Source organism: Embiotoca jacksoni, unplaced genomic scaffold (assembly GCF_022577435.1).
Source record: "Embiotoca jacksoni isolate LCO1_2020_lvr unplaced genomic scaffold, fEmbJac1.0.p SCAF_10, whole genome shotgun sequence".
In the NCBI taxonomy this organism is placed as follows: Eukaryota; Metazoa; Chordata; class Actinopteri; family Embiotocidae; genus Embiotoca; species Embiotoca jacksoni.
The window spans coordinates 1399957-1424003 of record NW_027185230.1 but is presented as its reverse complement, the minus strand read 5'-3'; the positions used below and the strand labels follow the sequence as shown (position 1 = coordinate 1424003).

The 24047-nt window shown below is 38.4% G+C and overlaps 1 protein-coding gene across 5 annotated transcripts; it reads right to left on the bottom strand.

Moving 5' to 3' along the window:
* Nucleotides 1-3099: 3099 nt before the first annotated feature.
* pip5k1ba (phosphatidylinositol-4-phosphate 5-kinase, type I, beta a) lies at nt 3100-23074 on the bottom strand. Of its 5 annotated transcripts, none has more exons than XM_069161010.1 (17): nt 22917-23074; nt 22673-22769; nt 18955-18989; nt 18765-18836; nt 16672-16802; nt 15017-15134; nt 14742-14894; nt 13593-13889; nt 10775-10956; nt 10067-10147; nt 9516-9564; nt 9327-9411; nt 7616-7753; nt 7445-7535; nt 7180-7276; nt 6636-6725; nt 3100-4543 (listed from the first exon to the last, which is right to left on the bottom strand). In XM_069161010.1, the coding sequence occupies exons 4-16, from the start codon at nt 18834-18836 to the stop codon at nt 6684-6686; spliced, it is 1536 nt and encodes a 511-aa protein (XP_069017111.1). In that variant the 5' UTR covers nt 18955-18989; nt 22673-22769; nt 22917-23074; the 3' UTR covers nt 3100-4543; nt 6636-6683. The 5 variants fall into 5 exon arrangements, with proteins under 5 accessions (XP_069017111.1, XP_069017120.1, XP_069017139.1 ...); XM_069161019.1 differs by having other exon boundaries at nt 22673-22760; XM_069161038.1 differs by lacking the exon at nt 6636-6725.
* Between the last annotated feature and the right edge of the window lie 973 nt (nt 23075-24047).

The following is a 24047-nucleotide window of genomic DNA, read 5'->3' as shown; positions in this document are numbered from 1 at the left end:
GCAGCATGACATGGTGCCGAGTGTTTATTCTGCGTTTAGCGTGGTTTTTTTTCAGTCACCGAGAGTTGCCCTCGTCACTGTCACCAGCCGTCCAATCACAGTGACGGAGAGGCGGGACAAAAACGGTTAACCACCGATACTGGTTGCTGATTGGTCCGCCCTTCAGAGTGGCTGTGCAAACACTAATATTCACATTCGTTTGTCTTTTTCTGTTAAAAATCGACCCAGCTATTATCTGTACCCGCTTTATCCTGAACAAGATCACAGGGGGGGGGGCTGGAGCCCATCCCAGCTGACCTTGAGAGAAGGCAGGATACATCCTGGACAGGTCGCCAGTCCATGACAGGACCAACACAGACAGACGAACAATCACTCACCTACTGCCGATTTAGAATCACCAAATCATCCTAATATTCATGTCTTTCGACTATGGAAGGAAGCTGAAGAAAACAAACACAGGACCAGGGTGAGCCTGCAAACTCCACACAGAAGGGCCCCAGCTGAGATTCCTATCCCAAACCGTCATACTGTTAGGCAACAGTTCCAAGCACTGCACCAATGTTTCTGGTCAAATGAACGAATAAATGTTCCTTTGTGTTGAAAGAAGTTCTCTTCTTCTTAAACTATTTAAAAAAAAAACACTTGGATCAGCTGAAAAATGTATTGTCACAAAACTGAAACTACAAACATGATCTTATCTTATCTTATCTTATCTTATCTTGTGGTGCATTGATTGAACTAACAAACTGTGTATAATGCAGTTAAAATTAGCACAACCCTAAATAACTACAGAATACCCATCAAAAACTATCATATATAATAGTAAAACACAGACAGGAAGCATTTACGGCACAAATAGTACTTTCAGTAGCCTGCTACTCACAATACTAGCACAGCCTACTTTTATTTTAGTAATAAATTAGTAGTAGTAATAATTTTAGTCAATACTTGACTTGGGGTATTTTCACATTTTGGCACTACAGGCCTACTATAAAGAACCTGAATACTCCACTGTTCACACCTGTTAAAATGCTGCTCCACCACGTGGAAACACACACAAACTACCTGCGACAGTATCAATGAAACCCAGCAGGCTGAAGAAGTCCTTACGAACACGGCAACAGTGGCACCGAGGCCTGGGCACGATGTCGGTCACAAGCGGCGACTGGCCGGCAAGAAACTCAAAGATATAATCATAAATAACAAACTACTGCCTTCGGCCTCGGTATATAAATGTTGTTTATCACATAAACCGTCAAAAATCAAACCGTGAGCTGCGCTCGCAGCGGCACAATGCCGGAATACGGAGGTGAGCGCAGCGACCCGCGGTGAAAACACGACGACGTTCAGGGCGGACGATTCAGCAGCTACTCACCAGGTGAAACTGCGTCTCTGTCCTGCTCTTTAGAGGCTGCTGCGGACTAATCCCAAACCCACAAGTGAAGAAGAGGAAGAGTGACAAAATGAGGATTCGAGGACGAGGCAAATGTTTTGGCGAAATCCGAATAATGTGATTTCCTGGTTCTCGCAGGTATGTGGGCGTGGCTTGGTTTCTGCAGGTGTGTTGCGTGTGTGCATGGCTGCGGCACCGCTGTAGTTTCGACTCTCTTTGGGTGCGGTAGACGGTGTTTGTCCCCTGAGTCACCCGTTCTGTGACCTAAAATGGACATAATGACTCCGTTTACTATCAACGAATAGAAATTACGAGCCTACCAAAAAAAAGGTAAATAAGGCAGAGTGTTGCTTTTCGGATATTCAGCACGTAGTTTTACGAGGATTTATGTATGACATCCCAAAACTGCCAAAATCCAAATGAATACAGGACCTACATACACAGATAAATGAGATGATATGTGCCAAAAAAAAAAAAAAAAAAAAAAAAGATAAATGTGGGTATTACTTAATCGATAAAATGTGACATAAATTGATATTTTAATTTGATTTGCTTTTGTAATTATTTATATTTGTATTAATTCGCTCACTCATTTACTTTGCCACTTAATTGTCCAGTGTATTTGTCAATTTATAAATTGAATTAATAAAATGTTATCAAACTGAATTCAATAAAATTATATGTAGAAATTTATAAATTTGATTTAATGTAACTTTTTTTTATTCATGTAGGCTAAGTATGCATGTATTATTTCCCTTCCCCCTTATATAGCCTTGTCTTTTCACATGTATTTCTGTTTCTACATTATTATGCAAATGATGGGTCTGTCATTCAAAGTATGTCATGGGTTCAACATTTTGGTTTTGGTGTGTAAAACATCTCCTGTTAAATGATGAGTGATGTTGATGATGGATCATTAGTGATAAACTACAGCTTAATGTATGTCAATTTTTCAAATGTGTATTTTACATCCTTTTTTTATTATAAGTGTGAATAATTCATGTGTGAAATGGGGTTTCACATCTCATTAACATACTCAAACTGTTCTAAATTTAACTCGGGAGCCACTTATCAGCCACTATCTCAATCTGTAAACCACCCTTCATTATCCTGCTGAGAGGATGGAGTGGTTGTTATGGCGACTCTTGATGTAAATTGTCTTTATAAATACCAATGCATTCACTCTCTGATTGTGGCAGCACTCTTCACCAATGGTGCTTCCTGTGCACATTGTTACAACACACATTGGTATAAAAAGCAACTGGTGCGACTGGTCTAACCGGTTCATGTTAGGACCCTCTGATGTGTCGGATGCCAGTATTTTAGTAAACAGGAAAGCTTAAAAGAAGCTGTTAATGGTCTTGGGTGAGTCATTGTGAGAATGAAACTTGACTCCGAGAGGTAAACAAACACCTGCTGTTATTTCTGCTGCAAGGTCTCTCTCCATATTGTAGCTACACCACTTTAAAGCTACTCTTGGTTAGCTGATCATATGATAACTTAGGTTATTATAGGCTATACAAGTCATGAATCTTAATTTAATTTGCCCACTACTTCTGAAGAGTGCCTCTTTTCTCACAAAAATCTAAAAAAAATGTTTTATTTTTTTTATAATGAAACTAAACTTATAATTCATTGTTACATTTATTTCAAACTTTGTGTTTACGCATTAATACATTGCAAAAAGAGTACATGACCAAAACAAGGACATTAAATATTAATTTATTTCATTAATACAAGTTCAAAGTATTGCTATAATACAATTGTAGACCTCTTAATCACATAAAAGCACAGATTTCTATACTTTGTAAGCCAAAAATAAGACGGCAGATAAAACATACGCTGTGGTCATTGTCAGGATACCGGACAGTTTATAACAATCATTAATTTTTATCAAATTCCACAAAAAGATCAAATCCGGGTCTAATGTACATTCAAGAAACGACACACTCCATCCAGTTGTATAGCAGCGTATTTTTTTCACCATTTTTTATGCCTCATTCTAAATGTGAAATAAAATACAATCAAAACCACATAAACCAGTGTAGCCAATATTGTCCTCTTTTTCTTAACATCATTTTCATTATCATTTTATAACGATAATTATTCTTGTATTAATGAGACACTGATTTTGTACAAGCTAAAGTGTGTTGTTACAAAAATATTAAGAGGACTAACTGGTGTGTCGTAATAACAAGGAAAATATATCACATGAACATTTTAAAATGTTCTGGATGTTTGAGCCTTGCTGGCTGCTCTGTGAAGCTTTCAATTAAATGCTAATTTCAGCACGCTAACATGCTGATGTTTAATAGTTTAACCATGTTGATCTTGAGTGTAGCATGTGGGATGCGAACATTTGCCAATCAGTACTAACCACAAAGTATAGATGAGGCCAACGGGAATGTCGTTGTATAGTTTGTCAGAAAACAGATTCATTTTGTAAAATTGTGACCAGCTGGTGGCTCTAAAGATGACATCACAAGATAACAAGATGATGCATCCAGAGTGTTAATTCGATTTTTTTTTTGTTTGTTTGGTTTGTAAAATTGTAATTTTTTGAAACAAGTTATGTTTGTAAGTACAGTGCAGTAGCCTATATCACAAATATATATGAATGCACAGCAGCCAAATCAGAATTTTGCATATACACTGTTGAAACCAGGATGATTTCTGTACATGGCTTTATATATACATGTTTTGAAAATATCAGAAAAAAAAAACATTTTCCTGTAATTTTTCAGACACATTTTTTTCCTCCGCTGAGATATTTGAACATTTGCGGAAATTCTGAAAATAAAAGCGAATAGAGGACAAACTATACTCAAGTAGCTATTTACTAGCAACAGGAGAAGATGCAGCTTCATAGTGTTTTACTGTATACCAACACAGTGGTTCAGTGAACTTAATACACATGAACACAGACTGTTCCACTATCTGGGGTTTCCAGTGATTTGGGACGTTGAGTTTGACTCAGAAATGAAAGAAGAGGCACAGAGTGATGCTCCCGGTGGCGACTCGGATATGTCACTGTAGTTTGTGTCATGTTTACGCTGTTGTGAGGTCCTGATGTCTCGTCGCTGTTGAACTGGGAGGTCAAGGGTCAGAAACACAGGTGACTGGACAGGAGCCATCGCTCATTTCTCCTCACTATAGAAAACAACAAAAAAAAGAAACAATTTTTCCCTTTTGGTGACAGATGACATGTTATTGTCTCATGATCCATCCATGATTTGAAATTATTATTATTATTGTCACTCATGTGCCTTTTGGAAATATATCCTGTATACATTAATACAAATGTTTATGGAATAAAAAAAACCAAATAACATAAATGTAATTTCCTTCCCCTGCTTTGGTGAATTGTCTCCCCCTGGTGGCCAACAATGCACATTTTTGGTTCAAATATACATTATATTATAATGTACATATATTACAGAGCTAAGTAGTCATCTTCCTGCTTTATGAAAGTTACTATGTGCTTTTATTACGTAGTAGATTGTGTTTGGAACAACAAATATAGTTGTATCATGTCAGCTCCTAGTTGTAGGTGGAGTTGCCATCTTTTAAAGATACTGTATGTAACCTATTTTTCCATCACATGCTACAATCTGTGTGTGGACTAGCTCCCTATTTCCTTCGTCTGTCTCTTCCACATTAATGATGACCAGTTTCCAAACCATCCTAGAGTGTTCTACATTTTCTGACATATCTTATTCTCACTTTCAGGCAGCAAATGTTTCTCCATATATGAATAGGTCGTCCATCAACGTGGATGTCACTGTCTATCTATTTTTGTCACAGTTGAGTTAATGTTGTGAGCACAGATTGACCTGTAAACTCTTCCCCTGCATTACAACATGAATAAAAATGTAATTAAATAGGTCACGTGTATTTACTTGTTGTTTTTCATACCTTAATGAAATGGGGAAAAAAAACAAAAACATGTGCATGGAAAGAGACACGCCAAATTGAATCAGCTTTAAATTCAATACAAACACAGAAACTGGTCAGCAGCAATATTAAGAATGTAAATTGTAGTAAACTGGCTTAAACACAAAAACACTATGACCCTGTAAATATAGTGACTGAGATGAAGGAGTAAAAAAATACCGTTGCCCTGACAGCCATGCCTTGCAGCACATCTGTCTGAGCCAGACACTAATTTTACTTAAGGAGACAGATAAATTCAAGGCCTAGATTTTCTTTTCACCTCCGCATAGTTTCTGAATCTCACTGTGCTCTGTCAGAAGCTTTTAGATCAGATTAATTTGGACGTCTGCAGGCTTCCAACAGAGCTCCAGCAGGGCTGCTTAATGTGGGCTGAGGAACGGCTTCATATAAGCCCAAATGAGGATTTTGTGGTTATGCAAGAGAAGTGCTGGAGAAAAGGGAATTCGTGGAGGTTTCTCAGGCTGACACAGACGTCAGGACTGAGGGTGAGGAGGAGGGAACCGAGCTCAGCTGAGTCATAGAGTGTGGACGTCACAGGATGCCAGAGGGGCCTGCAGGGTCCCAGAACCACCACCACCAAAGAAGAACGTTCCAAGAGGACGAGATGAAAAGCATGCGAGTGATAACGAGGAAGAAGTCAGCACGTAATGGATAGTAACGTCTCGTGAAAAAAGGGCCGTGGATGCTCATGATTCACTTCGTCTATATGTTTGGGTCACAGTGTCTTCTGCTGAGTCATTAAGAACTCTTTGTGACTTTAGTCCACAAAAAAAGATCAATACAAATCAATAATATAGCTTATGGATGTCATTTGCTGCTTACAGTTTACGGCTGCTGGGACACAAACGACTGATCAACTCCAGCTGGGTCGCCTGGGTGACACTGTGTGATGCTGAAAATGCAGAGACACCCAGTGACCCCTGAGTTTATCGTGAAAGATGCTCCCAAATACACCAGAACAACAAAGTATGAACACCACAGTTTTTTAAATAAACTGTGGCCCTGTTGTGATTTTATGCAAAAAAAACAACCAAAAAAACCGCAGAAAAACCCTGTAATATTGCAAGAACACAGTTGTAGTATTACAAATCACTTTTTACAGTCTGTGTTAGTAGACTTAAATTCATAGGCTGTTTCTGTCTACATTAGGACTGTGTTGTCATGGTAACAATAACCAAGTCTATATTCAGTGTATATTTACTTGCTCCCCAGCAAACCCTATCCCATTTAATAACAATTGCAAATGTGGTATTTCTGATAATGTTATTAAAAATATTTACAAACTAACAGTAACTGGTCAGCAGGGTTTTGATGGTTGGATTCAGGATACGATCAGTTAGCCTGGTATCCCACCAAAGCCTGTAACAGACCCACCAGCCTGTGAAAGGACAACGTGTTAGTGTGACGGCAAACCTCACCTTGGTGAGAAAAGGATGCAATTTGATGAACTGCTAAGGTACAGTGAGGGTGGGGCTGGTTGGAGGGACAAAACAGCTGACTTTCAGCCAGGAGACCAGGGTTCCTGGTCTGCAATGTGGATTTGTTTGAAGAAATCTTTTCCTAACCAAGTAACGCAAACACAAGCGGTTTTGTTTTCTTAAATGTCACTATGTTTTTTTTTGTGTGTCCTAAACCAACTGTGTTGTTTTTCACACCTTGTCAAGACAAAACCGTGACATTGACACGCTATCCTCTAGTGGACTGTCAGCTGTATTACATACAGTGCTTGATGCTAGTTTTGAGAGACGCCTAATGTATCATTGGTTTTAGTATTTACACCCTTCAATTGAAAGTGTTTGTCATGTAAACTATATGAAGGAAAATATGTCTACCAAGTAGACGTCCAGCTCAGAGTCCGATAGGCTCCTGCTGAGGGGCGGCAGCGGATCGTCCAGAGCGATTGTTGAACTGGAGGCTCGTCGGTCTTCACTGCAACATGAAAATACAAACCAATGTAAGTGGAAAGATGTATATGAAAATGCTCTAATATTGATAATAGGCTACATATTTAGGAATTGATTAGACAATTTAAACTTTAGAAGATCAGTGAAAATCGAACGTGTTAAAAGCTTTGATGCGAGAGCCGCACACTGGTACCTGTTTTCAAGGTCCACTTCTGCATTTTGAGTGAACTCAAAAGAAAAAGCAGGTTTTGGAAGAAGGTCGGGTCGTTTGGAGACACTGTAAACTGTTGCAACAATTATCAGTCAGTGAATCAAGCAGAGCCTCGTCTGTAATTTATTTGCTAAAAGATCCTGTTGAGCTCACAGTTTCCATCCAGGTTGTCCATGCTCTGAGCCTTCGTCTCCTCCTTCTTCTCCCTCTGTGGGGACAGAATCTCCTGAGAGACTGACTTTGCTGCATGGAGTGAACTCCTTTTCCTCTTTGAAGATGTTCCTCTTAAAGCTGAAACACACAAAGAAGTATTTAAAGATATATATATATACATTACTGGCCAAAAGTTTTGAGAATGACAAATATAAATTTTCACAAAGTCTGCTGCCTCTGTTTTTATGATGGAAATTTGCATATACTCCTGAATGTGATGAAGAGATATCAGATGAATTGCAATTAATTGCAAAGTCCCTCTTTGCCATGAAAATTAACTTAATCCCAATTAAAACATTTCCACTGCATTTCAGCCCTGCCACAAAAGGACCAGCTGACATCATGTCAGTGATTCTCTCGTTAACACAGCTGAGTGTTGACGAGGACAAGGCTGGAGATCACTCTGTCATGCTGATTGAGTTGCACGTGCAGTCATTATTGCTTTGCACAAAAAGGGCTTCACAGGCAAGGATAACTGCTGGTAAGATTGCACCTCAATCAACCATTTATCGGATCATCGAGAACTTCAAGGAGAGAGGTTCAATTTTTGTGAAGAAGGCTTCAGGGCGCCCAAGAAAGTCCAGCGAGCGCCAGGACCGTCTCCTACAGTTGATTCAGCTGCGGGATCGGGGCACCACCAGTGCAGAGCTTGCTCAGGAATGGCAGCAGGCAGGTGTGACTGCATCTGCATGCACAGTGAGGCGAAGACTTTTGGAGGATGGCCTGGTGTCAAGAAGGGCAGCAAAGAAGCCACTTTTCTCCAGGAAAAACATCAAGGACAGACTGATATTCTGCAAAAGGTACCGGCATTGGACTGCTGAGGACCAGGGTAAAGTCATTTTCTCTGATTAATCACCTTTCCGATTGTTTGGGGCATCCGGAAAAAAGCTTGTCCGGAGAAGAAAAGGTGAGCGCTACCATCAGTCCTGTGTCATGCCAACAGTAAAGCATCCTGAGACCATTCATGTGTGGGGTTACTCCTCAGCCAAGGGAGTGGGCTCACTCACAATGTTGCATAAGAACACAGCCATGAATAAAGAATGGTATCGAAACATCCTCCGAGAGCAACTTCTCCCAACCATCCAACAACAGTTTGCTGATGAACAATGCCTTTCCCAGCATGATGGAGCACCTTGCCATACGGCAAAAGTGATAACTAAGTGGCTCGGGGAACAAAACATAGAAATGTTGGGTCCATGGCCAGGAAACTCCCCAGACCTTAATCCCATTGAGAACTTGTGGTCAATCCTCAAGAGGCGGGTGGACAAACAAAAACCTACAAATTCTGACAAACTCCAAACATTGATTATGCAAGAATGGGCTGCCATCAGTCAGGATGTAGCCCAGAAGTTAATCGACAGCATGACAGGGTGAATTGCAGAGGTCTTGAAAAAGAAGGGCCAACACTGCAAATATTGACTCTTTGCATAAACCTTAATGTAATTGTCAATAAAAGCCTTTGACACTTATGAAATGCTTGTAATTATACTTCAGTATACCACAGTAACATCGGACAAAAAGATCTAAAAACACCGAAGCAGCAAACTTTCTGAAAACCAATACTTGTCATTCTCAAAACTTTTGGCCAAAGCTGTATATATATCTGACTGTCTGTGCAGAGTACAGACTGCAAGATTCATGTTGGACTCACGTTGAATCTTTTTGAAAACAGTGGAGCCCATAAATTTCAGAAATCTGTCTGCGTAAAAACTGGGCCTGTGAACTGACACTGTGTCCTGAAACGCAAAGAAATCTGTCAGATACACACACTTACAAACAATCACAAGTATGTTGGAAATAAAAACCTGCATGTAAAGAGAAATAAAGAGACAATACACACCCCGTCATGTACAAGAGACTTCCAGGAGTGTTCCACCTTCTTGATGAACCTGAAAATAATTAAAAAAAAAAAAAAAAAAGTAAAATATCCATGTCAGTAACAACCTCTGTAATTAGATCAATCACGGATAACACAGAGTTTATGGAGCCTGGTGACACGCTGCAGACTCCTCTGACAGTATTTGTATAAGCCCTGTAGGGAGCCAACTGAATTATTATTCAGTGATATTTCTAAATAAGCCTTTGAAGACAGAATAAGGAAACTAAACTGAGCAACAAACAACGATTGTATCTATGGGGCCTGCTCCAAATACCAGAGTGTCTGTCACTGAGGGATGAAATGACACCATTAGTTGGCCAAAAGCGACGTGAATCATTTTTTTTAATTAAAAGCTTTTTGGCATTTTCCCACACTGTTTAGTCATATTCCAGGTTTTGATGCAGAGTTGTTTCAGGTTGAATTTTTTTTTTTTTATGTAATCTGATTGACTATTTTAAAATTATTTCCAATTTTTATTTAATTTATCATAAAAAAACCCAGAAAAAGTTCACCTGTAAGACTGGAGGATGTCAATGATTCCTAAAAAGATGAGCAGGTTCTCATCTTTATGTTTGGCAGGAATTCCACCCAATCTGAAAAAACATGAATGTGACAGTTTTTAATCGAATCAGACTGATGGATATCATCATTTTGTAGTTTAGATAAACTCTTAGAGATTGTAGAGAAAACTGTAGCAGTAGAGTGTTGTGGAGTTTAGTTTTTTTACATATTTGTATAATAAATATGTAAATGAAATATATTTATGATTATATAAATATATAGACTGTTGTCATAGCAGCAGCATCAGAAGACTGCAACCTATTTTTGAGTATCTAAAGTTTGGATCAGATCAAACAGTCAGTCGTGTTTGTACATAAACAGTTTGTGTAAAAAGCTACAAAAAAAAACAAAACATGAAAAAAGACTTTAAAAATACAAAAGAGAAAAGCACAGGACACAAAAAAAAGAGACACAGACAGACCAAAACAACAACAACAAAAAAATGCCTTGAGGTTTTAGCATATTTAAGCCACTCTACACTTTAAAATAAATGTTTTACTATGAAACAGCTTACATTTTCTTCCTTGTTTTATTATTATACCTGTCTTTGTGATAAAATGTTAAAAAACTGTATTTTTCTCGAATGATTTCTCTAATAAATACCTACAAAGTAAAAAAAAAATAGAGACAGTGTTTGTTTATGGAAAATGTTAGCGTACGTTTCGTCATCAGCCACTGGTTCTGGGTCCTTAACACTCCCCTGGATGGACTCAAGGGCAGTAGAGTAAAGGACTTTCTGTCTCCTGCTGTCACATCTGCTTCCTCTGCCCAGTGACTTCCTGTTCAGAACATGAATCCCCAGCAGGAGGCTGTAGTCCATGATCTTAAAGCTCTCCAGGACCTAATCAGAAAGAGACAGAACACAGGCCACCAAATTTATGAAGTCACTAAACTACAAGGGTGATAAACAAAAGCGAGGATAAAGGATCGCACAGAAAAACAACAGCTGCGTCCTAATGTGGAGCTGAGGTTGTAATAAAAGGGCTGACAAACAGGTCTCATTTCAAAGACTCCCCAGAGATGCAGCTTTACTTTTGAAGGACAAATTCAGTATCTTATGCCATATTGTACTAGCTAGTAAAGTACTGCTTTACCAATCAAGCAAAACAGACAACTGCACATAGGACCCAAACCACCAAAGGCCCCAGAACCATCTGAATCACAGCATGTCAACTGGTTTTAGGCAATTAATTGCAAAAGAAGTTGAACAATTCAATTATAAAATTAACTAAAAAGACCTATGCAATATTAGCTAATTTGTGGCTCTCTTTGTCAAATTGCTCAGAGCTCACATACGACATATTCCTAAATAAAGTAACATTACATTTCCATTGACCTTTACTATATTTAGAATTACAACTGACTGTTATGTTGCACTTAAATGTCAACGCACATGTCATAAAATCAAATCATGGAAAGAGGCTCCATGTATTTACCAATTTGACTATCTATCTATCTATCTATCTATCTATCTATCTATCTATCTATCTATCTATCTATCTATCTATCTATCTATCTATCTATCTATCTATCTATCTATCTATCTATCTATCTATCTATCTATCTATCTATCTATCTATCTATCTATCTATCTATCTAACATCCAAGTGTTATAGTTGATAAAGAGTATCCATGTGCATGTTTTGTTTTAAGCTGTATCCCAACAGCAAAAGAAAAAGCAAATGTCTTTCTATAGATTTAATGCTTATTGTTTTGGTATTCTGAGATCCCTCCAGTTGTCTCACAACTGCAGAATCAAGAAAATGTTGTAAGCATAATGATTGTTTTTACTAAGAAATTGCCACAGACAGTATGTTCATGGTTAAATTCAATATGTAGTGAGGAACTGTCACAATGTGACACTAGTCGGGTTCAACCTGTCTTTTAGGTCTGAATATGTGTCCTTTGAAGAATCCGCCTTCGAACTGTGAGACAACTTTATTACCTCTGACCTTACAAAATAAAAGTTTTCACCTGGCAAAGAATAGTCTCAAAATTGCCTCTTTGGCTATTTTATGTGACTAATGTAATAAAACCAGACTTTTACAAAATTAAAATACTTATTTTTAACCACCTATAGCTCAAATTTCTCTAAAAATTAACAAATTGACCTCTTGGAGGTTAAACCTGGATCTGCAAACCAAAAGTACAGTCCAACATAAGCCTCTGACCAAGCACTGATGTCATAAGATAACTTCTGTAAACAAAGAGGTCCTTAATAATGTGCTACCTGATACACTAACTGAGGTCATATATAACAGCCCAATGAGAACGTATTACACCCAGATGCACCAATTTGTTTTCCAGAGTTCAGCTGCTCAGCCTGATCATGAGTCAGGTGCTTCGCTCTGCTGAGTGTTAATCCTCCATCAAGGGGCCACTGTTGTTCTTCTACTGATGAAATACCAGTCAGGCACTAATGTGACAGCTCGAGAGGGAGTGAAGTGTGATGTACTGGCCTGCCAATGTTGCATAATATAAAAGTGGGGGAGTTGTGCACTGATTATTGGCTTAATTCAAATTAGCAGAGAGCAAGAATTAAACCCATTATAAGATGTTTTAGTACTGCGGTACTGGAAAATGGAATATCTTTTGGTTTTGGGCTCTTGGGCCTCGTAGTTGGAATTTTTTATTCTATACAAAAAGTAACTGGAAAGTTAATTGATACCTGTGCTTTCCCAATGTGAGATATCCATTCTTTAGTTCCACATTGTAATCCAAAGCAGTTTATCTGGACAGATTTTGCCCTTTAATTTGTTGTGGATAGTTACAGTATCGTTCCCACGGATGAATCCCAACGATTTCTGAGACAATTTCACCTTTTATCAAGAGCCACTATGAGGTTAAAATTTCCCAATAACACTTTGGCCCATGATAAGAGATTTCAAAATCCCAGTTCTGCTGTTTAAACTTTAATTGATGTATCATCCAGCTGTGGACAGCAGTAATGCATCCTGCTTCAATGACAGTTCAGTGTCCTCTCCTGAAAGTCAAGGGTGCTCAACTGGACATCTCCAGGAATCAACTCCACCAGCCAGCAGTTTAATGAACTAGGGCTTACAACAACAAACCAGTGGTTTAGCTGGATTTTAATGAAATGTTCTGAGTGTATTAATGATCCCCAGAGGATGACTTCTATAATTTTTCCTGGTCATATTCCTATTCCCCACAGGATGAACCCTTTTCAGTCTAATCAACTATCAGTAGCTATTATATTTAGTTTTTCTTTCGAATAGCCTATATTTTCAAATATAATAAAATTAGAAAATTAAAGAAATCATCATGGAAGAGTTTAAACTGTTTAGATATCTGAAAAATAATTTGTGAAAAAATAATCAGAAAGATAAAAATGCTATTCTGCTTAATTTCTAAAATACATTGCACTTTTGCAGAAATATTTTGAAGAGAACGTTGTATTTCCATGCCAACATAAAGGCCCACTGTGCTAATAGATATAAGATCTTTATGTAAACATACCCGACAGTCCCTCTGCAGGGTCTTCATCAAGGCGTTATAGGTGTCCGAGTCGAAGTGCAGGCCCTCGTGCATCTCCTGGAAGTCCAGGTCTTTGAACGTGGGTGAGGGGTTGGCATGCTCTTTGCGTGAGGCGCGGCGCTTGTACGAGGACCCCTTCAGGTCGTACTTATAGTGCATCTTCATGGCTCGGGGCAGCACATTGTTCATTACCACCACGCGAACGGTGACGCCACCGCACTGGATGCAATAAAGGCCGTAGAACTTGGGCAGCAACGTTCTCTGGTTCTGATTCAGATTCTACAATAATAAACACAATGATTTGTTTCTTTAGGACAAAAATAGAGAAACTGATAGAGACTGAGACATATATTCAGTGACGGTCTAAAGTCCATGAAAGACTTCCGACCAAATCTGAAACTGCATTCTAAATAAATAACCCAAATCAAGCCAGGTTCCATCACTGCACAGTGTGACATTTGTAAAAATGTCAAATTCATGCCCACACAGGAAAAAACTAAGAGCTCTTTCACTACAGAGTCTGTCTAAAATGAAAGTGGTGATCAGCGAAGAGACCTGATAACCAAGCAGCTGTATGTAAATACAAGCTTTAGAGTGATCAGGTCATTGCAGGAAATGTAAATTATACAGCCACATCCTGATATTCTAGTGAAACTTTGTGGCAAAAAGTGAAAAAGACATATTTATCAAGAGACTCAATCCTAATTTCAGCAAACTGCAGAGGGAACCTTTAAGAGGAGCTGAAATCATTTGCATACAAATGTATGTAGAGCAGAAATGGCCACACCCTTTAAAAATCCTTTCATTTCACCTGCTGAAAAATGTATTTCACCATGCATTTGAATTTAATACAAAATAATAATTGGAAACATATCCTACAGGAATTTTGAACGACATTGATAATTGCTGAAAAGAAAATCTCACCTCTGATTATACAACAATTACACAGCACTTGTGTAAGCTATTATGACAAGGGAAATTACTATTCGTCATGTTTGCCAAAGGATGTTTTGATGTGGTATATCCATACTGAATACACATACCAATAAATAGTGATACTAAAAGATATATGTCTCTGTCTTTATTGCATGTAAATGTAGTGACAGCTTTTTGTTTGTCTGAGCAGCTCACCATGTAGTAACCAGGAAGTAGCTTCTGCAGGAACTCTGCCTCTTTATGCTGCACAGTCTTGATGATAAACTCATCATCGCTGGTGAGGTAGAACCAAGAACTGCTGGCGCCGGAGTTGGAGAGCTCTATCAGAGGCTCGTTACAGATGGAGTACTGCAATTCAAAATGATGCAACCGTCTCAGCGTCACTAAGTTTTGCAATCGAATCAGTGGAAACTTACGCCACAATGTGCTAAATCAGAATGATAATGTGAAATAGGCTTTGAGAGTCTCACCAGGTAGTCGTCTGGTTTGATGCCAAAGAGCTCTCTGAAGTAGCGAAAAGCCAGTGGAGCATATGTTTTCAGACGGAAATCAGGGAAGTGATGTGCTGGAGTCAGGTTACTGCCCTCACTGGAACACATACAATATGTCCATTAGTTAGTCTATAAGAGTAGCTGTTTGCAACATATCATCAGCCTTTTTACATCAGGCCTTGTGACAACTCACAGTATGAAACACAAATATATCCCATGCCTCACTGGGACATATAAAAATGACTGCGGTTTTCTAAGTAATCAGATTTTACGCTTCAAAAACAAGCTTACCTTGCTATCTTAAAGTTGATACAAATCTGTAATTTTACACGAGTGTATTTTTCAAAGCTATGCTACATGTTTATCTCCACCAGGGAGATTTTTTGCGGTTTGTTTGTTTGTCAGCTGGACTACGGAAAGATTACCGGCCTGATTTTCATGAAACTTGGTGGAAAGGCGTAGCATGGGCCGAGAAAGAACCCATTATGTTTTGGACTAGAGATGGCAATAAAGTTCAGTAGAGACAAAACATAGGCTATTCTAGTAATACAATGCCTCCATGCGAATCAACATTCATGGGTACCAGTAATCCTCTGGGCCACATACATACTTCTCCAGACTTGATACAATTCAGAGAATGAAACACCAGTGGTGTGGCCTTTGAAAAACAAATTCAGTCCTGGACTTGTCAACTGGAACCAGACAACTTGTCATGAATACAACTCATGTGCACCATTAATTGACAGGCATACAGAGAGGGCTTAAAGAGACAGAAAAAATGTTATGGATTTTTTTGATGGCCCACCAGCCTGTCGATGTGACGTTCCACCGAGATTTGTCCTGGTATGACCCTTGGTAAGTGCACCTCTTTGGAACACTCGGGGTCAGTGGTTTCATGGTAGAACCAGAACCGATTCAATTGCAACGTTGCTACAAATGCATATACATCCAGACATGTAGAGCGGTTGTGGTTACAGATTTGCATCTCATAGAAGAGTGGAGTTTTGGCTGTGGTTGACTTCTGCGTTATCTCCTGCCCTCCTAGTTCATACTTCCTTTTACAAATTACTTTTTGCTTAAGGTTAACAGTAATTTCAGGTTTCAGTCATGCCCAGTCCATTCCTTTTTACATATATATAATGTACACCAGTTTGTAAAAGTTTTTATGTTTTCCTTTTGGGGACGCTGGAAGACTGCAGACTGAGGACGTTGACTCACTTAGCCTAGTATTTTAATTTCCTGGATATAGACCAAGTACTTGAATAATGGGACAATCTGCACCTTGCAATGAGGACAATCTGGCATTTAAAAGGTCAGTTCACAAAAAAAAAAAATAAAAAAAAAAAATCACAATTTCTTTTGTGGTCTACAAGTTATTTTTCAAAGACATTACTTTTAAATCAAAAGAAAAGAAGTATTTTTTTCAGTTCCTTGAATAAACAGAAGGACATCCCTTGACATTAGAGTGAACAATGATTTTGACTCATTTGAAAAAGTCTGCATGGATACAACTTGAGATAAGTCAGAATACATATATTTGTAAGTTAGATGAAATGATCCTTGAGGTTAAATACACTGAGCATGTGCATTGGCCAATTATGCAAAATAAAAGTGGTGCATGGATGAGTTTATACCTTGGCAGGAAGACGCTCTCCACCACCGAGAAGTCCTGCATAAGAACATCTCTGTCTGGTTTGGAGCTGAGGTTTCCCACAGCATAACCGATTCCCAGTTGGATGGCTCCTTTCAGTGCGGCTGCTGTCAGCTTCCAAATCATAGAAAAATGTTTTAAAAAAAGAAACTGAGTAGTTATTCCTAATTATTTTCAACAGCTACTACATTGGTCTGGTCCAAAACCACGGCAACAACTACTGGATGAATTAAGTTACCCTCAGGCTGAATTGTAATTCCTTTGTTGAGCACCCTCAGCTGTACTGTGTTTAGTGCTGATTAGTAACTTTTGTGATCGTGACCATTGCGGATATTATCTGCTCCATCAACATGTTAGCATTGTCACTGCTAGCACGCTAGCATTTAGCTCACTATGCTTACAATAGTACAACCAAGGGCCACACCGATGTGGAATGTTTGTCTTGTTTAGATACTATGCTAACAGAGAAGCTATATTACACACTTTTGTGTGATATTGGGTTGCATGCTCACAATAACAATGTGAGCTGAGCGGGTATAACATTATTACATCCTGGTATCATGGCAAAGCGTGAAATAGACACACCCGTCAACTCCAGCAGACTTCCACGCCTAGATAGCCATACTTTGGGCTGTCTAGGCGTGAAAGTTACATGTTTTCCTGGAGTGGACAAAAATGAAACCTAAACTGTATGCTTTGAGCCATGTGATTTACAGGAAAAGGTTTTGCAAAAACAAAAGGTTGGGGTTACTAAATAAGCACACGGTTGGGGTTAGGAAACAAAAGATCCTTTTTTTGTCACCTCCTAGATTTTAACCTCATTGTCCCGCAAGACAGTCTGTGACTATTGCCACCAGATCACCCATCCTACCTCCTAATAATGTCCAAAAATGTCCTTTTATTTGGTCTCAAAACTTCTGTTGTGGGACCTTAGTCACATGATCACGCGTCACATGACATTTACGTGCATGTGAGTTTCATGCTTACAATACGTGTAACTTTCACACCTACACATCCCAAAGTGTGGCTATCTCACGTTTTGCTGTAGTGGACGGGCGTGTTCTTTGCCTTGATACTGAATTGATTATTGTTAACCATGTTCACCATTAGTGTAGTGTGTTATGTTAGCACATAAAAAAAAATGAAAAGTCAGGTAATCACCAAAGTCTTTAAGCTTCATCCTGCACCATGAATTTACAGAATTTAATTCATCCATCACTTCAGAGATATTTCAATCTGGTCCAAACTGACACAAGTGAGGCTAAAACATTTGTGATAGGTAATTTATCTACTGTGTAAAGCTGCTCTACATCAGAAAAGTTGCTCAGTCTGGAGACATTTTTACTAAAGCATGGAGAACTTAATCAAGCCTTGACATATATCAAATTAATATCTTAAGTAAAACAAAGAGCTTATTCTAACAAGCTAAGCTCCTTTTAATTTTTTCTGTGAGCAAGAAAGTGAAGCTGACCACTAATCGCCTTGTTTCACCACGCTGCTTCCTCCATCACCAAAAAGCTCTGTTACATAATACAGCTAAGAAAAAACACAAGTGTTTCTCTTCATTTTGATATGGAATTTCACGATTTTCATGACCTGTGGATCCTTCATACTTTAAATTACAAGTTATTAAAAGCACTATACAAGGACTTCTTTCCACATTCCTGAATAAAATACATTTACAAATAGATTTTTTTTTTTTAAATAGTTCAATGAAATACCCTGTGAAATTAAATAAATTGGAAAAAAAAAATAAAATAAAGCTTTTCATTGCAATATGAAAGGAATAGCTATTGAATAACAGCTTATGGATGATCATTTGTCATGGAACATAGTTAAAAGATTTTATCACTAAGAGTTGTACTTGACAACTGACACATCACCCAAAATATGCTGTTGTCTGAGAGACGACTTTTGATTTTAATGTTTGAACACAACCTTCGACATAATCATTTTCAGTTTTGATATGAGCAATGATTTTGTAAAACTGAGAGTAAAGTTCCTCCCAACAGAGGACGTTTTAGATCGTCCATTGTTCCAAATGATATTTGATGATGAATAATGACATCCGCCTACCTTTTTGTGATCCTTTGACACTTGAGAGGTTTTGGTTCCTCTTCCTACAACGTCGATGGTGGCTGTTGACATCTTTTGGACAGAGAGAACTTGATTATAGAGGGAAGCTTGGCTGTCCTTCCTCCAACTTTGAGGCTGTATTTGTTCCTTTTTTCCCCTCAGTGATGAATGGACAGACGCTTTAATTTACCTTTACAGAATCTGCATTTTCCAGGTACACCACTCCTGCAGATAAGGTAAAGAGAATAGGAGTTACACAGTGTGTTGCATTTGAATGAATGTCAATGCAAAGCACATGCCAGCGAGTAAAAAAAAATTAAATTAAAAAAACTGCATGAAAACTACCAATTACTCAAGTTGCATTCGCACCTCTGGGCTTACAACAATATATTCAACTCAGAAACCTAAAAAAATCTATTAGACCGTCTGGTTAAAATTTTCTCTCCTCCATGTGTGTCCTGTTACTTACAGTAAAGCCTGGACGTGGAGACCTTTCTGTCTGGGGTATTTCTAAGTTCTGAGAGTCCTTTGGTGTTTGTTCGAGTCTATAATGCCAGAATAACAACCTTTGATCCCAATTAGGAAGGATTGGAAACCAATCCCCCAGTTTTATAACTGTGCTTTCTCACTTACAGCTCCCCTAAAAGGAGATGTTGATTATCAAAACAAAACACAAAACAAGGCTTGTTCATTGAACAAAAAATGGTTGCTCCAATCATACATTTGCAGTTAGGCTGATTATGATAGATGTAGTACCTCACATGCCAATGAGCTGAAATTGGGGTTTCTCAATGTCCCATGATTACATTTTTAGATCCTTCTGGAGCATTAAAGCAGCTCCAGCTTTAAAGTACATTATATCAGACTCAATGGGAGATTTTTGTTTTGTTTTATTTATCCTATATTTAATCAGGAAAGGTCCGGTTGAGAATGAAAATCTCATTTTTCAGGGAGTCAAGGCCAAAACAGGCAGAAGGCAGCATAATATTATGTGCTTTTTAAAATCCATTATTGTACAATTATGTTTTGCGATATATGTATGTACCTGACATTAAATCTATCACATTACTGCGCTGTGTTTAAAACTGTAGTGGAATCGCACATCATGTAACTTTAAATACACTATGACATTATGTGTCTTTACTCACAAAAAACACCATTACAAGCAGCAATTCCCAAAGATGGTATGATTATTTCAGCAAAGTCATCAATCTGGAAACCCAGTCAAACCTGGTTACCGCTCCATATCGATCGGATTAGTTCTCTGGTGCCAGAAAACAGACGAGTGCGCTAACACTCAGCTGTAATCGACTCACTGCATTTGTTTGTAGAATGGCCTGACTTTAATAAGTGCTGGAGACATTTTATATGAATATATAGTTGTTTTTTTTTGCTCTGGGTCAATGTGGTAACCATTAGTGTCTGAAACATATCAGCAAACTTGCAAAATCCAGCAGAGATCCTGACATTAAAGCCCCTGTTTATTTAAAGTAGTGCGTCAGGATGTGGTATTGTGGTCTGACTTGAGGAGAATGAAACTGTTTCATGAGGGGTCATGACGAGAGAGCTTGTTTTTCAAGGACCTGCTGTGCCGTTCTCGAAGTTGTTTGCATGTTTGAATTACAGGCTGAAGACAACAAAGAGACTTGCTCAGTATTGGTCCTTATCAAAGAATGACCTCATGGCTAGAGCAGTGAAAGGGGTTAATTATATGTACATGAAATCATTGGCAGATTATTTCAGTTTTCAGACTGAAAGCACACAATGATGAGACAGCACAGTGTGGGTAAAAACATGAATTCATTTGCATTAATGCTAGTTAAAGAGATTAGATGCAACAATTACATACTGACAACAGTCAATTAATTCAGAACTATGCTGATTAGTTGCACTAATAATAAAGAGGATTCTTAATTAATAACAAATAAAATTCCAAAATAAATGCATTTGACTGTCGTGTAATTTGTCTGATACAACGTGATGACCTTTTTCCTCTTAATATTCTCACAAATCTTTGTTTACTTCTGTAATATGGAACAAGTCAAATTTAGACTTGATGTTGGCACCAGATGAAAGAGCCGTGTGATCAACAAAGTGATTGCAATTCATCCTTAGATTTGTGGACCAAATTTAATGCTAATCTAATAAAGCCACAAGTGTCAAGCTTGTGGTGATGCTACGATCTGTCACCAAAGTAAGCAGAATACATCCTCTGGCAACCATGAATGTTTGTGTCACTCTTGGTGCCAATCCATTTGATGATGAGATACACTTTAAGTGAACGCTTTGAGTGGTGGTGGTGCTTGAGGAAAGGTCAAGGGATCAACACAGCAGTTCAGATTCCTCCTCTGGGAACCACGAATATCTGTACCACATTTATGATAAGTTATCTAAAACTAGTTGAGATGTTTCAATGTGCACCAAAAATGTCAGCCTCATGGTGGCACTACAGAAAAGTTAGAAGATTGTTAAAATCAGTAAGATTTATCCTCTGGCGACCACAAATGTTTGTGCAGAAATGCATTAAACTCCATTCAGTAGTTGTTGAAACATTTCAGTTTGGACCAAACCATAGGACAGACAAATTAGACCCAAGCAGCAAACCTTTGTGATGTCGCCTAATGGTTTGTGAAGTGCCATTTTGAAGCCCCTTTGTCTGGCAATTCAGCCAATAACTTCTTGTTTTTTTTAGGCAAGCAGTGGATCCGACCGAGGACAACATGCCCACCCATCTATTCAGGAAACCTGACTTCACTCCAGGCAATCAAACTAGACACGCCCCCAAATATACCTCTTTTTGAGGTCAGATAACCCACCAGCCTATGAAAGTTGAGAAAATATACAATAATCTCAGTAGAGCCTATAGTATATAATTGTATTGTAATCAAACTAGAAGTAGACTACAAATTAAATACAACTCTGTTTCCAAATGGACTGTGTTCACAGACAATGGTTTTAAAAAGCATTTCTTAGCTCAGACAATGATTTCCACTACAGATTTGTGTCTGTTTTTAATGAGGGCCGGAAGATTAAAGCCATACAATCATGTTTTTTTTCCTTGTTCCTTGCGTACAGAGATTTCTCCAGATTCTCTGAATATTTTTATGTTATTATTTACCGGCGATGATGAAGTCCCCAAATTCTTTAAAATCTTGTTGTTGAGGAACATAAATTTTAAATTGTTACACTATTTTCCCACACAGTCTTTCACAGAGTGGTGAACTGCTCCCCTCCTATCTGGGATGCTATTTTTATACCCAATGATGTTACTGACCTGTTGTCAGTTAACTTAATTATGCGTGAGATGTTCCACTAGGTGTTTTTTTTTTTTTTTTTGAATTACACAACTTTTTCTCACCTTTTTTTTTTTGCCACTGTCCCAATTTTTTTGAGACATCAAATTCAAAATGAGCATATATTTTTCATAAAACAATACAAATGTTCCGTTTCAACACTTGATATGTTGTCTTTGGTCTATTTTCAATTAAATATGGGTTTATTTGATTTGCAAATCATTGTATTTTGTTTTTATGTACATTTTACACAGTGTCCCATTTTTTTTCAATGGGGTTGTACATATTTCAGCATGAAGCTATAAAGTTAAACAACACTCCTAATTACATCCTCCTAACTCACCAGAGTCAAATCAACAACCTTAACCCTTTAAATAGATACAAAAATGTAACATTGTAACTTTGTTGAATGGATTTAATGGCTGAACTACCCTGCATTAGTTGTATCTGGGTGTGCACTGTACACACAGTATAGACCTCTCTAACTTGATGGGTTCAGATGAAGGCAGGTGAATATTTAAACCTGCACACTCTTAACACAACACACACACTGCAGCTCTTTTGCATGCATGTAAATGATAACAACCTCTCTCCAGTTTATTGCGGACATCTTACTTTCTTTCTCTGACAAGGGAAGTGCAGCTGATTTCCTCTTGTGATACCATCATCAGCTCATCTTCCCCCTGAGCGACACACAAATGGCCTGTACAGGCTTTGTGACACTATTATCATTACTCACAACAGGAGATAAAACAATGACACACTTACAGCTGAGATTATTACATGCAAACACTTCAAATTGCCCCCCCCCTCTCCCTCCTCCCTTCATAACAAGACAGAGAGAAAAACAGATTCTTACCTGAACAAGCATGGCGGTATGAAGCCGGTGGTCAGTGCAGGTCAGTGATCCACCAGTGGTGCTGTGTGATATGAACTCTGAGCAGACTGACTGTCTTGTCTGGCTGACTGTGGTGAAATGAGGAGCAAAGAGCTGCAGCGACTGTAGAGCATCCTCACCACTTCCTCTCTCTCTCTCTTTCTCTTTCTCTCACTCTCTCTCTGCGTGTCTGTCTCTCCGCCTACCTGCTGTCCTATTCCCCAGCACCTCTGTGAGTCACTCTTGAGTTGTAGTTGTTAGTATTGCATGAAGGAGTGTGTGGAAATGTGTTTTACCAACACCAGAGCCTGAAAATAATAGACGGTTGGTTTAAGTCTTTAACTAAACATTTGGTTACAGAATTCATGTTTTCACTGATGATGGGGAAGAATAATACAATTCATTCTTGAAGGTTGGGCAGCACATTTTATAGTTTTAGAGGGCATTTGATATTAAACATAAAATTAGACAACAAACACAAGTGAGCTGACAGGAAATGAGGGGACAGATGGGAAATAACATGCAACAGTGTTCCACTTTATTTATTCAGGCAATGCAGTGCTTCAGCACATTTTTGAGGTACTTCCACAACACTATACTTCTACTGTACAGCACCACAGAGGAAAATATTGTACTTTTTACTTCACTTCGTTCATTTGACAGCTGTATTTACAGTCGTTTTATTTCAGAGTCAGCTTTTATGTTGTTTTGCCTTCTTTGGTTTTTAACACAGGTTGACAACCAACATATTAACTGCATCACTGCCACCTTCTGCTGGAGAGAGAGAGAGAGAGAGAGAGAGAGAGAGAGAGAGAGAGAGAGAGAGAGAGAGAGGGGACCAGGGATTAAATCCTATTCATTTATCTTGTTTACTCAAGAAAAATCTAAGAAAATTGCCCTACATGACCTTCTTTGCAGGTTCTTTAAAGTTTTGATGCTGATATCATGAACTCCAGCCTTTCTCCATTCGTCCTTCATGTATTTTCTTTCTTGACAAACTTTTATAAAGTCTACATCTACTGTATATCTAAATCTGATCTATAATTGCACGAGTTCTCGTCTCTTCTACCTAACAGTGGTCACATCAACCAGTTGGATGTTTCCCTATTATAC